Below are 12,096 nucleotides of genomic sequence, written 5' to 3' on the forward strand. Positions count from 1 at the left end.
TTTCCTTCCTTCCTCCCCCTTCGTCTCCCCCCTCACCCAGCACACAAACCCCAACCCCCGCCACGCCACGCCACGCCACGGTTACCCCCAAAGCTCGCTCCTTTGCTGCCCCCGATCCGCCTAGGGTTTCGCCCCGCCCCTCCCTTCGCTCGCGCCATCCCCGCCCGCCCCGATCCTCCCGATCCCCCCACCGATCTGGGGGGTTACACACACCAGGTCCGTCTGCGGCGGCGGCGGCGCCCCTTCCGTTTCTGCTCTCTTCCACACGTTTCCCTCGGCGGTTTCTGATTTGATGTTGTTGTTGTTGCCCTGGTGGTTTCAGTCGGCGGCGGCGGCGGCGCAGTGGATGACGTGGCGATGGTGATGGGCGCGATGGCGGCGGCGGTGAAGGTGGAGGAGCGGGACGGGGCGCGCGCGGAGGACCGGCTCACTCTGGCGTCGCCGACCCCGTCGTCCGCGTCCGAGGGCGGCAGCTACGGCGCGCTCGCAAGGATGTCGCCTTTCGGGTTCGGGTCCAGCCCGGCCGAGGCCATGTCCGGTCGCAGGTACTCCTCCTCCTCTGTCCAACTGTCCGATACTCTGCTGTTCGGTGTACTAGCTAGCGGTTGCCTACCTGACCGGGTTGGGTTGTGGCTCGGATAGATTCTTTTGGGGTATTTTCAGTTAGCAGATGCAAATTGGGTCGGATTGCGAAATGGTGCAGCAGGTCGGTAAAATTTGCCATCTTTGGACGCCTACCAACTCTAGAAAACGTGGACTTTGTGTAGCTGTACTTTGCACTGAATTGGGAAAATGAGCTCAGCTTTTCTATCTAGAAACTCAGATCAGCTGAACTGAAACATGACGTGGGTGTGGCTTAGCGAATGACTATTCAGCGGAAAGTGCAGTTTCGTTCGGTACCATTACATTTCATGAGGTTCCACTGTTTTAGTGGCCATTCTTTGCTTGGTTTCGATGTTATGACGCATTACTTTGTAATTCTGCTTTGGATGAAATATTTTGTGCTTAGTTTTCTAGCTGTTGGGCGGAAATTGTTTGGAAATGAAATTGTTCTGAGGCCCCATTGGTGGAAGTGTCCTGGTTGGCTTGCTCAGTTGCCAGTTACTGTGATGGTACATTGGATAATCTTGTTTAGATACTGTTGGCTTAGAAATCAGTGTGAAACTTGCTTCTCAGTGATCCTCAAAATGAGTGAAAGTGGCGATTTATATTGGCTGTAATGGCCTGTGTTTTCATTGCTTAATGTCTGTAGCTTGCTCTATGGTGTGCTCAATCACCATGGTCTCATAAAGAAAGACATTCTTGTGGAATGGTTATCATATTCGCTGTGTACTCAAATTGTTCCTCTTTTAGGAGATAAAGAAAGAGTTCTTTGTTGTGTGCTATGCTCCTGATTTCTTAATTGTCCTGCTCTCCAAGCATGTATTGATTTGGTTTCTTTGCACTTAGCTTGCTATACATTTCCGTAAATTTGGTGTCACGGAAATATGCGTTTGTAGATAAATATTTTTCAATAAGGTTTTTTAGTGGTGCATGCTGCTAGAAGTTAGAATTCGGTAGCTCAAACATAATTCCAAACTAATGTAACTATTGATATTTTTTGGGGAGCACTGGGATATGTCAATTTTGGCTTATCATGATGGCTATTTGGAAGACAAAGTTTCACCCAGGAGAAACCCCTTTTGAGTTAATTTGTGGTTATATAAACATGTGCTATCAATGAAGGTGGAATAGGCTGATGGGGGCTTTACAAAAAGCTGTCTGACACTTGTGGCATAGTTCAAACAGTCAAAATTTGATGGCTGTGCTTGGTTCATCAGTTTTATGCCTAATCCTAGAAAAAAAAATCTATTTTTGAAGCTTAGCATGTATACGATGGTAATTTCGTTGAATAAAATTCATACTAATATATTCAACTAATTATAGGTTTTCTCATGGCCCTATAGTGATAAGTCATTCCATGCTCATGTGATGTGTTTAATGAGAGAAAAACAGCAGTCATTTTTGAGATTTGAGAAATCCGTGTCACGGAAACTTGCCCATCTTTTAACTGGATACTTTGTACTGGAGTATTATTTATGTCGATGATGAAATCTTACATATATCAGGCGAACAAGTGGCCCTGTAAGAAGAGCTAAGGGTGGCTGGACACCGCAAGAGGTTAGAATTTACTCTTTCTAAATAGCAGACTTCTACTTCATTTCCAATTTATTCAGTGTATCTGTAATACAACCGTCAATTGTTAAACTGTTTGATATCTTCCATCTGATATTGTTTTGGGCTCTTTTGTATTTTTACCTAGCTTTTCTTATTTTGGCTGCAGGATGAGACGTTGCGAAATGCGGTTAATGCTTTCAAGGGTAAAAATTGGAAGAAGATAGGTAGGCTTTTTGTTTGTGCTCTGCATCCTTTTCTCAATGTTCATCTAGCAACTCCAAAAACTAGGGGTTAATAACCATTAATTCTATGGTTTTATTTTATCATGCAATGAATGTACCTATGAATTATGTGATTGGTGGAAGATAGCCTTTTGCACCTTCTGATTGGAGATGTTAATAAGAGACTACAAAACTTTTGATTAATCTTTGATTTTGAAAACAAATGGTAATGCCATCCTTATATGGTCGAACACCTACCCTAGCATGAACATAGGCATAAAACCAACTGGGTACTTTGTCTCTAACTTACTAATTTATATTATCTCCTTACTGACATAACTTGCTCTGATGGACTTGTTCCTCTTTTAACCACATGCCATAGGAGAGAGTCCTCATTGTTTTGTGTGAAAGAAATGGAAAGATGATAGCTAGGAATATATAAGTACTTTGTCTCTAACTTACTAATTTATATTATCTTCTTACTGACATAACTTGCTGATGGACCTGTTCCTCTTTTAACCACATGCCATAGGAGTGAGTCCTCATTGTGTTGTGTGAAAGAAATGGAAAGATGATAGCTAGGAATATATAAGCAGGCATGAAGCAGGAAATACGTGCACTAAGGTCTCTCTTGGAAGTTTGCTGAGGAATAGGCTCCTTGACTGTGAATCTAGTAAAGTATTAATATACATTAAGAATGTGTCGCGTCACACTTGCTTCGTAGCCTTCCTTTTGTCCTTTCCATGTGGAAGAAAATCAGGCAGAAATTAGAATAATTTTGAAGTTGCACAGGGTTTTTTTTTCAAGAAAACGCGAAAGACCTTTAAGTTTTTTTTGTTACAGTCCTCCTATGAGGTGTGTTACAAACAAGAAACCTGAAATTAATGCACATCCCAATTTGTCAGCAGGACATTTGTAAATCCAAATTATGCCGCCTTAAATGTTGAGGACTGGAGCAGTGTAGCATCGTAGATTGTCAGTTATCTTATTTCATATATGATTAAAAGGGGACAGTTTGATGAGGATTTATGTGAATATATTTCTTCCTAGATTTATTATATTTGGTTTTGATGGGGTTGAGAGTGAAAGGCATGTTAGAGTCATTTAAAAAAAAATCTAGTCCTTATATATTGAATGTTCGAGGTAGTACTCATGTTGGACCCTATAGAAATCCTAAGACTAAAAGTTAGCATGGGTATATTTCTTGCTTACTTTTGGAAACTGTAAAATATTTGTTTAAAAGTGTCATAATCTCATAGAAGAATTTTTGTGTATATGTTTGCAGCTGAATCTTTCCCTGATAGGACAGAAGTACAATGTCTACACAGATGGCAAAAAGTTCTTGACCCTGAACTTATAAAAGGACCTTGGACCCAAGAGGTTCGGCAAATTTTGTTGTTTGTTCTCCCACCAAATCGAAGTCTGCATATTATATGTTATATTATGTGCATTCATTGAGTTCTTTTACAGGAAGATGATGCCATTATCCAGAAGGTAAAGGAGCTTGGGCCAACAAAATGGTCCATTATAGCAAGATCACTACATGGTCGTATTGGTAAACAATGCCGTGAGAGGTATTCACCTAATGACGTACCATGTATGATTGTGTAATCAACAAACTATTCATGCAATGCACTCTCATATTCATAGGCCTCGTAATTAGTTACTTTTTTATTTCCTTGTTTAAGATAATTTTTGTAAAATATTGAAAAAATGTTTCTTCCTATACTTCTGAGAGACTGAAACTGGATGTTACTTACTGAGGTTACTGGCTATATTGAGCTGCATTTAGAAACCTTATACATGTGAAGTTCATTTTCTTATTTGGTCCCAGAAATAATGGAAACTCCAGTTCTCAGCAACAAGGGTTCAGATTTTCGTTTATATGCAGGACCCTTAACTAAAGGGTGAACAAGTCATTTAGCAGTTCATAAGATCTTGCTAGTTCAGATTGTTCCCGAGTGTCTAGAGAATGTCCCACAAACATAAAACCTGGTTCCTGCCCACAATACAAGAGCTAATCCCAAAAGGTCCTATCCTCTGATCCTCAAAATCCACTAGTCCAGCTGTGAGCAGCACTCCTGTGCAACTGCATCCTGGGAGCACAGCTGATCTCTTGGCTGACATCCTCTGGTTTTACTTAACATTTTTTATTTTATTTTTGTGAGTAGTGTATGTTTGACTTATCTTCTGGTGTCTTTGATTCTGTGTACTCTGACATAGCCATGATTTTCTGTTGCCGGCTCGTCGCATTGAGCAAATAAGGGATGTTGTGATTTGCCGATGGCCGCTGCAAAGTCAGACTTTCTCAGTTTGAAGCATACTTGAAATGTGAATGGTGTTTCTTAGATCCAAACTTAGATATTTCATAGGTTTAAGTACAGCATCAGAAACATCAATGTTTTTTATACATGAGTAAATTTAATTAGAACATTGTTAGTTTGTTACTTAGTGATGACAAACAACTCTTAGTCATTGGGATAGGTTGAGCTATTAGTTGAATATTATTTACATATTTAATATTTGTAATCGTAGTAAAGTTTCTTGCATACTTGATTTGTTTTATTTGTAAGTTTGCCAGAATAAAGTACATAACATAACATGCAGCTAACTTTACTTTTGATGCTGCTCATATAATTTAGATGGCATAATCATCTGGATCCGCAAATAAAGAAGGAAGCTTGGACTGTTGAGGAGGAGCGTGTGCTTGTGAAGGCCCATCGTTTGCATGGTAATAAGTGGGCAGAAATTGCAAAACTTCTTCCTGGAAGGTATCAAGTCACAGCATCCTTTATTCCTTCCTCTTGGAAAATATGTTGTTCGTGCATATAATTTATACCTAATCCTTTTGCTTGTCAATTTGATAATATGTGTATAATCTCCAGTAAGAGAAATGCAGCAAGCTCTGTGAATCAACTTGCTGGAACAATAAACTTAGTATGTTTGCCTGTTTTTGGCTGCAGCTTGTTCCTCTCCGGGACTACTGTTAGGATTTCTCCTGTCTTACCTCACCAACTATAATTTTAGTCAAAGTTTTGTTTGGACTTGGACAGTTTTGAGTCCTTTTGAAGTTTTGGGCTTATTAAGATTGCAGAAATTAGAAAATGGAATAGAAAAAACCCATGATTTGGATGTCTTGTACTATAGATTCTTACAGAATCTCCAATGCAGGATTTTTTGCACAAGTTATCTATATACGCATTTACTTATCCTCTTTATTTGAGGGTGCATACCTCTTGTGCTTATCTTGTTATACCAGTTATACTAGTCTGAGCATTTTCTTAATAAGTTGGAATTGTGAATTTTCACCATATACAGGATTTAACCTGTACCTGATATAGTGGTAGACAGTTGTGGTTCTGCCACTTGCGATTCTGAGCAAACATTGTGGGTTGTGCTGTTTGTGGTTAGATTATTAAGGAGTAAATTTTCCAATATAAGTATGGGAAAATGGAAATACACACCATTTCCTCTAGTATTTGAAATGGACATATGCTTGATCCCCTGTAGTACAGCTTGTGAATGTATTACCGTACTTGTCATTATGTGATGGTCTCAGGCACCAAGTTCTTATTTTTCGTTAGTAGAAATTACCTCATTGAATCAAAGAACCGTAACTGCGCAACTATTTATATTTTACCTTGTACTGATTTAAGTTTGTTCATCCCTCCAGGACAGATAACTCAATAAAAAACCATTGGAACAGTTCAGTGAAAAAAAGGCTAGATGACTATAATACCGGAGCCCTTCCAGCTCCAGTACATGTCATTCATAATGATGTGAAACAGGTAGCAAGGTTGCTACCTTCTGATAACCATATTGATTTGAATAAAGAACCAGATATCAGTTTGCGAGACCGCTCGGTAATAGTTGGTCACTCTGACCCTACCCATAGTCCGCAGGTATGCAGTCTCAAAAATATCAAGGGCTGCTCAGATTTTCTCTCTCTTTCCCTGCCAACTGCTGAACCAGTAACTTCACGTGAGGCATCAGTAGCTGATGATTCTGCTGTTGCGTTAGCAATAATGGGGCTGAAAATGGTTTCTGGTCACGACAAGGACATGGAGCTAAACTTTGTTTCTGAGAAGGGTCTGGAAATGAATTTATTAAATGAGAAGGTCCTCGAGACTGATCACCTAACAAATAAATTGGAACATTCAGGACCAGCTAAGTCAGAAGGTGGAAGAGCCTTCTTTGGCTCTCTTTGTTATCAGATCCCTATGCTAGAAGATACGGACCTTGTTCATTCCCCAGTTTTCTCAAAATATTATGGACCGGAACACCATGAGGATAAATTTCAGACACCCAGTGGTTATGCTACTCCCTCTCCCACGAATAAAATAAAATCAGATCAGCTAAGCGTTGAGTCAATATTGAAAAGTGCTGCTGAAAAATTCCCAGGCACTCCTTCAATACTAAGGAGAAAAAGAAGGGAGAAACCAACACCTGCGCAAGATGGTGACTTCAAGATTGATATGAACAGTGATACTTTTGACACTCCGCTAGGAATATGCAGTACAGATAGCCCACATTCATATAAAACTGCAGCATTTTTGTCCTTGGGCCATCTTGATGACCAACGGCTGCCTGCTGTTTTGGGGAAGTTTGATGTTTCCCCTGCATATCGACCAAGGTCAAAAAGAATGGCTGTCTTGAAAACTATCGAGAAGCATCTAGATTTCTCGTCTGATGCAATGGATATTTGCGATACTGCCGAGATTATGAAATCTGCTTGCCTGAATTCTGAAAGCATCAATGCCAGCACAGATATTTCAAGCATGCAAAATAAGAAAATGGAGGGGCATATTATCGGATTGGAGACTTTAACCAGTGATTTTGCTCATACAACGAAGTTAGATGCAATCTAATTCTGCTGTGCTCAGGTATGGTAGCATTGTGTAATGTCTTTTAGTTGTGCACTTGTGCATTTACTACATATCTGAACGGGAATAAACAGTCAGCCTCATATTTTATGCATGGAAGTCCTTGAAATGATTTGATCATATAGCCTAACATTTATTCCCCTTTCAGAAACAGTTGACGGTCTACCGAAGAGGTCAAGAACACCCCATGCGTCTCAACTGACTGTTGTTCCTAGACTCTCATAGACAGAATTGACCAGAGAAACACAATCTTGCAGTTTTGTTGATCTATCGGGTAGAAGGATCATTTACCTCGCCATCTCTCCTTGGTGGGGTGTATATTCTAGTGATGCCTTTTGCGACAGGAAAAATATGGCTACTTGCATTATGTGAGCTCACAACTGTATTTCAGCCTTAGAAGGAGCTCAAATATATATAAAAAAAACCATAGCTTTATAGACTTACAGTTCAGTAAGATTCCTTATAGTGCCATTCAACATTCCTTGGACTCTCTGCCGGTGTGCTCTACAGCGACTAGTAATTATCTCTTCTCATTTTGTAACTCTCACGGCTTTGGGTTGGAATTTATAGTAGAAATGACATGTGCCTGCTCTCCTTTTTTGGTGATGAATGTGCATTACTACTCGTTTTTTTTTCTTGATGAATGTTTGCATTCTTACTTGAAGCTAACGAGATGTGAAGTGCTACAAAGCTGGTATTGGCTGGCATTTCTTATAAGTTTGTACCAACGAGTTGCTGGATGCTACAGTTGTCCCTGATAATATCGATAGCCACTGAGGGTGACAGCTGTTCTAGATTTCTTGTCTTGGAATGCCACCATCAAATTTGTCATCACATAGTTCATAGTTTGCTCAATTTAGCAGCCATGCATACCTGGCCTAATGTCGTGTTTGGCACTTAATATGCTGTATACGTTGAGAAAATAAGTGAAGAAGAAACCAGATGTTTTCTTGTTAAAAAAAGGAACATTCTCGTCCAAAAAAACTAAGATATTTAGAGATTATACGTTCAAGCTCTTAGTGTGATTGTAATGTTCTCAAAACAAAGAGAAGTAGTTTCGCGAAAGAGAAGTTGAGTGCCTGTAGGAAGGCCTTTTGCCTCAGTGACGAAGAAGCAGCTCCTTGCCAAAACGGTTAAATATTCCTGAGTTCCTCACCAATAAGGTTAAACTATTATGTATAATTAATGAAATATTTCCTCTGAAATTATAACTTATGTAATACCTTCACTGTTATATGCCATGTTTAACATTCCTTTAAGTCATTTTTTTTCAATCATACATTATTTTGCTTCTCTCTCAAAACAGGTGTTCACCATGTTTTATAAATAAAACCACAACGGCAAAAATGATAATAGTGATGACACCGCAATGAGATTGAAAAGAATCAGAGCTCACGCCGGATGGCACCACGTTGAGATTGTGGCGGTCAAGGGTTTTCAAGAGTGGAGAGGGTACTCACAACGACGCCTTCAAGAGGATTAGGACAACTGCAAAAAATGCCTCGTCTGTCCAACCTTGCAGCAAAGGATGCGTGCGAGCAGGGTTAAGCCCACACATATGTAGTGGCTGACAATAGCGCTTTGCCGCCCGTACCGTCTAGAATGGAGCACCTCTGGGCGTTGAGTAAATCTATTGATAGTGGGGCATAACGATGTAAAATAAATATCTTCTCATCATCCCTGCAGTGTACGAGACAAATGTATGCATTTTGATTATAGTTGTATTATATGGTTACAATTCTACCAGATATGTCTTTTTGGTTCCGTCTAAAATCTATTTTATGGTATAGGCGCTTATGACCTCCCCCCTTCATGCCTTGCGTTTTACACGTGCGCCAATGCTTTTCAGAGGAGCTTACTCCCTCCGTCCTAAGATAAGTGAACGTGTGGGTTTTCCAAGATAAATTATCAAGTGGAGATAAAATTGCATTGAAAAGATGCAAACCAATATCTCTGTCATCTTTAATTCTTTCACCTCTAATGAGCTAAGCCCATGTAAAAAAATAAATATAACATGTGTTGAAAATTATAGGATTGATTTCCGTGCGATGAGAGAGACATAATTTTTGCTACTATAAAGTGCATTGAAAAGATAGAAGTACACTTATTTATGGACAAAGTTTGAGGCTAAGAGCATCCATAGTGTTGCTAAAAGCAAAATATACCATGTAATGAAAAATGGCTTTGATGGCAAGGTTTACCACATCGTATAAATTGCCAAAAGAATTAGTGTTCTCTCTCATGGCCCACAACAAAGAGAGACTAAAGAGAGGAAAAAATTGGCGGTAGGAGCAGCTACTTGCTCCCACGCCGTAATATTTGGCAATGGCAATACCCTCTACAATGGTAGGAACCAATACCAAAAGCCAAATACAAGATTTGAAACCTCTATGTAGTATACATTGTGGCTACCATAAATGTCCACTTACTTGAGGATGAAGGGATTAGTATGGATTATGGAATGAACATAAGTACATAACTGATCTTATTGCAAAATCAGTGTCTTCATAGATTTATTAGAGAGAAAGCTACTCAGTGCGTTACGTCCGTAAGCGCCCACCAAATATTTCCACCAGCTTGTAGTTCACAAAACATAATTGAGCTGCCCGGAGCACCGACCTGCCGGTCTCCGGGACGACACATATATAACCGGCCGGCGGGTACGTCGTCTCGTTCGGACAATCAGACACTCCGAAAGCAGCCATGGCTTTGCGATTGCGAGGGTCTCTTTCTCCTTCTCCTGAGCCGTCAATTTGCCCCAACCATCGTGGAGCATCCTTTGACGGCAAGCGCGCGTGACCAGGGCCGGCGAGTGAAGTGTCCACGTCGACCGCTCTTTTCTTCATGCGGGAACTGCATGCGCATGCAGATTGCAGGATGCTGGCTTCTCGTGGGTTTATGGGAGTAAGTGAAAAGGTTCGTTTGCACCTTGCATGCACCCAAGCATGATCGATCTTTTTAGATGCTCCCAAGCATGATCTAGCAACGAAAAGGATGCTTCACGTACCAGCTGCCGATCATGCCTGCATGGCCAGTGTACGTACGCTGATCGATCAACATGTTAGAATAATAATTCTAAAAAATAGAGATGGCGCAAATTGTAGGCTACTGTTTACCCAAAATAAAACACTTCATCCTTTCAGAACATTTTCTCTCGATGGCACCGGTTTCTTTCCGGCCTTCCAGATGTGCAGAACAACACCAACCCTTATCAAAGAATTTATGACAAGTGCATAACAACACCACGGTGCTATCAAATGCACAGATTATTTAATTTGTTGTTGCAGTAATATTTCTCTTGTGAAATATCAATATTTTTTCAAGTCTTCTGTATGAGATCAAGTGGCGGAGCTTGATGGGGAACACCAATCATGCTTACACTTTGCGTAACATTTAAAAATTTAGCATACATATTAGAGATGTCTTTAAGGTTTTTTTTTTTTTGGAGTAGGGGGCCATGGCCCCCTTGCCCGCTCCGCCACTATGGAGAAGGGACCCTTAATTAGTGTCGTGTCTCCCTGGGTCCCACAAGATCCATGGACCAGCCCTGTTGATGAAGGATGATATGAATTAAAAGAAATATATGGGTTTGCCCACTCCACTAAAGCCGATGTTCTTCAAGACAAAGTTGATGATAAGGGGTGAAATGTGTCATTTGCATCATCGAATGAAGAAAAGTTGCTGTTTTTCCTTGTAGTTTTAGGCATTTGGTAAGAGAACTCGCCATAGTGTGTAGTTTCACTTTTGCTTTCTTACATCTTACTTTTATTTCGTAATGATGTTATCTAATTGGTCCTATCTTGTATAGAGTATGCGTAACAAATGTGCATAAACTCTAAGGCTTTCATCAGATAAATTTCCCATATGCAGACAACGTGCTGAGAAGCTAGTAGAGGTAAGCAAGACTGACCTGGTATGTTGTTGTTGTTGCATTCTGTTGTTTGATGTACATAATCCTTCTTAGTAAAACTAGTCGTCAAAATATGTAGTTATATTGATGACCAGGGTCTAGTAATGAATTGTAACACTATTATCTGTCGATGTTTTTGGCAGTTCTCTACGCATAACTATTAGCGCGGGCATGGTTTGTTGAAACCAAAAGTTGTCGAAGTTTTATAACATGACATTTACTGAGAGGTTTTATATAGTATGTGGAATTTTGGAGCTCAGGTTACATATAGCCCATTTTTTCTAAAAATCGAAAATGGCATTTCATAATATTAAAAATTATGGACAAAAATTCTAGAGGTAGACAATGGTGTACTATATCGTTGTGCATTTCATAATAGTATTTTGGGCTATGCACAATTCACAAAATCGTGGGTCTAAAATAGTGAGCAGTACAAAATATGAAACCTCCAACATTTATCAGAATTTCTCATTTTTGTGTAGCCTAGAATACAACGTATTTCATCCTGAGATTTTTGCACAGTGGTAGAGCGCATCATTGGCCACATATAGAATTTTTTCATACTTTTTAACACTTCAAAATATTGAATTTGAATTTTGGAAAGAAAACAAGAGCCATGTAACTCAGGGTACATTTGGGGTTTCCGAATTTACTAGTGCTAGGATAGATAGTAATGATTCAAATCAACCGACCACCATTTATTTTGTGGGTATCTGATTCCTATGATCTGTTTAGGTGTTATTCTTCATATCTCTCACTGATTTTTTTATTTAACTGAATGGTTTGACTTTTTAATTACAAACCTGCCAAGCGTTTGGCCAACTGGTTCTTACAATGATTCATATACTAGATATGCAAGAAAACAAATATATCTTGTTTAGGGCTCGAAGAACACCAATTATGCTTTAAACTTTGAGTTATAATT

General features: G+C 39.8%; 1 protein-coding gene across 1 annotated transcript; it reads left to right on the top strand.

Annotated features, from left to right (window-relative positions):
• LOC127321897 (transcription factor MYB3R-2) lies at window positions 1-7,896 on the top strand. Its single transcript, XM_051350857.2, has 9 exons — window positions 1-216; window positions 323-545; window positions 2,109-2,160; window positions 2,324-2,381; window positions 3,664-3,758; window positions 3,849-3,952; window positions 5,021-5,149; window positions 6,052-7,261; window positions 7,410-7,896. Exons 2-8 carry the CDS (start codon window positions 358-360, stop codon window positions 7,244-7,246), a joined length of 1,821 nt encoding a protein of 606 aa, XP_051206817.1. The 5' UTR covers window positions 1-216; window positions 323-357; the 3' UTR covers window positions 7,247-7,261; window positions 7,410-7,896.
• The last annotated feature ends 4,200 nt before the right edge of the window (window positions 7,897-12,096 follow it).

The sequence above is a fragment of the Lolium perenne genome, chromosome 1, assembly GCF_019359855.2.
Source record: "Lolium perenne isolate Kyuss_39 chromosome 1, Kyuss_2.0, whole genome shotgun sequence".
Lineage (NCBI taxonomy): Eukaryota > Viridiplantae > Streptophyta > Magnoliopsida > Poales > Poaceae > Lolium > Lolium perenne.

Bases quoted from the DNA above. Each gene is read 5' to 3' on its own strand.
- LOC127321897 (XM_051350857.2), top strand. From the start codon at position 358: ATGGTGATGGGCGCGATGGCGGCGGCGGTGAAGGTGGAGGAGCGGGAC. The intron at 2,382-3,663 runs GTAGGCTTTTTG...ATATGTTTGCAG, and splicing joins TAAAAATTGGAAGAAGATAG to CTGAATCTTTCCCTGATAGG. The intron at 5,150-6,051 runs GTATCAAGTCAC...TCATCCCTCCAG, and splicing joins GCAAAACTTCTTCCTGGAAG to GACAGATAACTCAATAAAAA.